General features: G+C 42.1%; 1 protein-coding gene across 1 annotated transcript; it reads right to left on the bottom strand.

Annotated features, from left to right (window-relative positions):
- Positions 1-389: 389 nt before the first annotated feature.
- On the bottom strand, positions 390-1,361 carry LOC139412585 (odorant receptor, family 90, subfamily A, member 1). Its single transcript, XM_071159296.1, has one exon. It carries the CDS (start codon positions 1,359-1,361, stop codon positions 390-392), a length of 972 nt encoding a protein of 323 aa, XP_071015397.1.
- Between the last annotated feature and the right edge of the window lie 926 nt (positions 1,362-2,287).

The following is a 2,287-nucleotide window of genomic DNA, read 5'->3' as shown; positions in this document are numbered from 1 at the left end:
ATTTTGGATAATGTGTTTTCTTACATTATTTTAACAAAATCTTCTTGGTCAAATAGAATATTTTTTCTATCATAGAGAACTTGAGAGATGTTAAATTCCGCATTGGGCAATGTTAAAAACAACAAGTGAAGTACTGAATCAGTATTTCACAATTCAAATAATCATTATTTATTTATAGTGTTTCTAGTGTAAACTCATTGAAATAGTACCACTGATGAATGCATTTAGTTTATTCAACAATTTATTAGAAAAGAGAGAAAAATAACAAAAATCATAATTCTATTCCTATACAAAAAAGTCATACAAAGTATATATTTACAATACAGTGCAATTCCTTTTAATTTAATATTTTTTAAATATTTATCATATACTGTAAATTGTATCACTACCTACTTTTTATTTAAACCTGCTTTATTTTCTCCCTCTTCACTATGATTGACTCGATGCGACATCCCCTTACACCGGTCACTAACAAAATACCTTTTCAGATACTTCCAGAACTCCTTGTCCCGGACACCATAGATGATGGGGCTGAGGAACCTGGGGAGGATATAGACGATAAGGTAATTTGCGAAGCGAATCTCCAGGACGCGTCCGGGTAAGATGAAACGCAAGACAGTCTCCACGGTGGGGGAGGTGTAGGACATCATGCACATGAGGAGCTGCCCTCCGTGGAGCAGGATGGTGTTCCTGGCCCGCTGGGCAGACTGCTTCTCTGAGGACAGAACCCTGGCAACGAACAGGATCCGGAGGTAGGTGTAGACCAGGGTGAAGAAGACACAGGAGAAGTAGATGATGTCGAAGGCTTGCCTCTTGTAGGTCAGAATGGGGTCCTTGAAGACGTTCTGCCTCAGACAGAACACTCGTGTGTGGAAGAAGCTCAAAGACTCAGTGGCCAAGGTCACAAAAAGGTCGGTGATGTCGGGCACCACACAGATGAACCAGATGAAGCCGATAAGGGTGTAGGTGCGGCGTGCCGTGCAGATCTGAGCGTGGCGGAGGGGGTTGCAGATGGAGATGTAGCGCTCAATGGCCATGCCAGCTAGGTTGACTGGGGAGGTCCTGGTGGTAAAGACAGCCACAAGGATGAAGAAGCAGCAGAAGGACACGTTAATGGTGTAGAATATGTAGCTCAGCACGAACAGGGTGATGGTGACAGTGAGCTGGATGGCATCGTTGATGACCATGTGGATGAAGAGGATGTAGCGAGGGTTCCCGTAGAACACACGGTTCATGAAGAAAGTGGCCACCACGATGCTGTTGATGTAGCTGAGGCTGAACCACACCAGCACCATGATCAGGTTCTTTATGAAGGCAGTGGTGAACGTGTCTCTCTCAAATATCTGCAGGGCATAGCTCATATTTCCTAGTAGAACGGCCGATGAGTTCATTGTTCCTAGGCTGGGAACACAGAGAGAAAGAAAGAGAGAGGGATGAGATTGGAAAATCCTTTAAAAAATATTGAAATTTTTTTATAACCTTTAGAAGTAAAATAACCACAGAATGTCACCTCATTGGTCAGTCCAAACAGTTTGAAATGTCATGTCTAAATACAAAAGTGTATAAATTCTGTGATGTTTTTAATCACTATGCCTAACATAGTTTAAATAAGCATTGAACATTGAAGTGGAAACTAGTATGAGTCCTTTTTTTAAAGTTTCTCTTTACCTTTTTTTTTTACAGCCAATACAGAGCATAAATGTTGACAATACACACACTCGGCTCGACATTCTCCCGCGCCTCAGCCGGCTCGACAGGATCCCGCTCCTGGTCCTCAGGACCGAGCCGTGCAGATTCTGTGATGTTTTTAATCACTATGCCTAACATAGGCTAAATAAACATTGAAGTGGAAACTAGTATGAGTCCTTATTTAAAAGTTTCTCTTTACTTTTTTTTTTACAGCCAATACAGAGCATAAATGTTGAAAATACACACGCGTTGTCACGTATACGCCCTCTCCGGCACTCGAGGTCGTCAGGCTGCTCATTATTACGCACACCTGTCACCCACCATCGTTATAGGCATCATCAGACTCACCTGGACTCAATCACCTGCCTGATTACCATCCCTATATACAGTATGTCACTCCCTTTGGTTCTTTCTCTAGGTGTATTTGTTTCTGTTTCGTTGTTTCATGTCTGTATGCTACTCGTGTTTCTTTGTTTTGTTCCTTGTTATTTATTAAAAGTCACTCCCTGAACTTGCTTCCCGACTCCCAGCGTACACGTTACAAGCCTGTCCTAAAGAACACAGAAGTTTTGGACTAAGAATACGACAGCTTTGAACA

This window comes from Oncorhynchus clarkii, chromosome 7, assembly GCF_045791955.1.
Source record: "Oncorhynchus clarkii lewisi isolate Uvic-CL-2024 chromosome 7, UVic_Ocla_1.0, whole genome shotgun sequence".
Lineage (NCBI taxonomy): Eukaryota > Metazoa > Chordata > Actinopteri > Salmoniformes > Salmonidae > Oncorhynchus > Oncorhynchus clarkii.
The sequence above is the reverse complement of the archived record's forward strand: the minus strand, read 5'-3'. Positions and strand labels throughout refer to the sequence as shown.

Coding starts and splice junctions, on each gene's coding strand:
- LOC139412585 (XM_071159296.1), bottom strand. CDS start 1,361: ATGAGCTATGCCCTGCAGATATTTGAGAGAGACACGTTCACCACTGCC.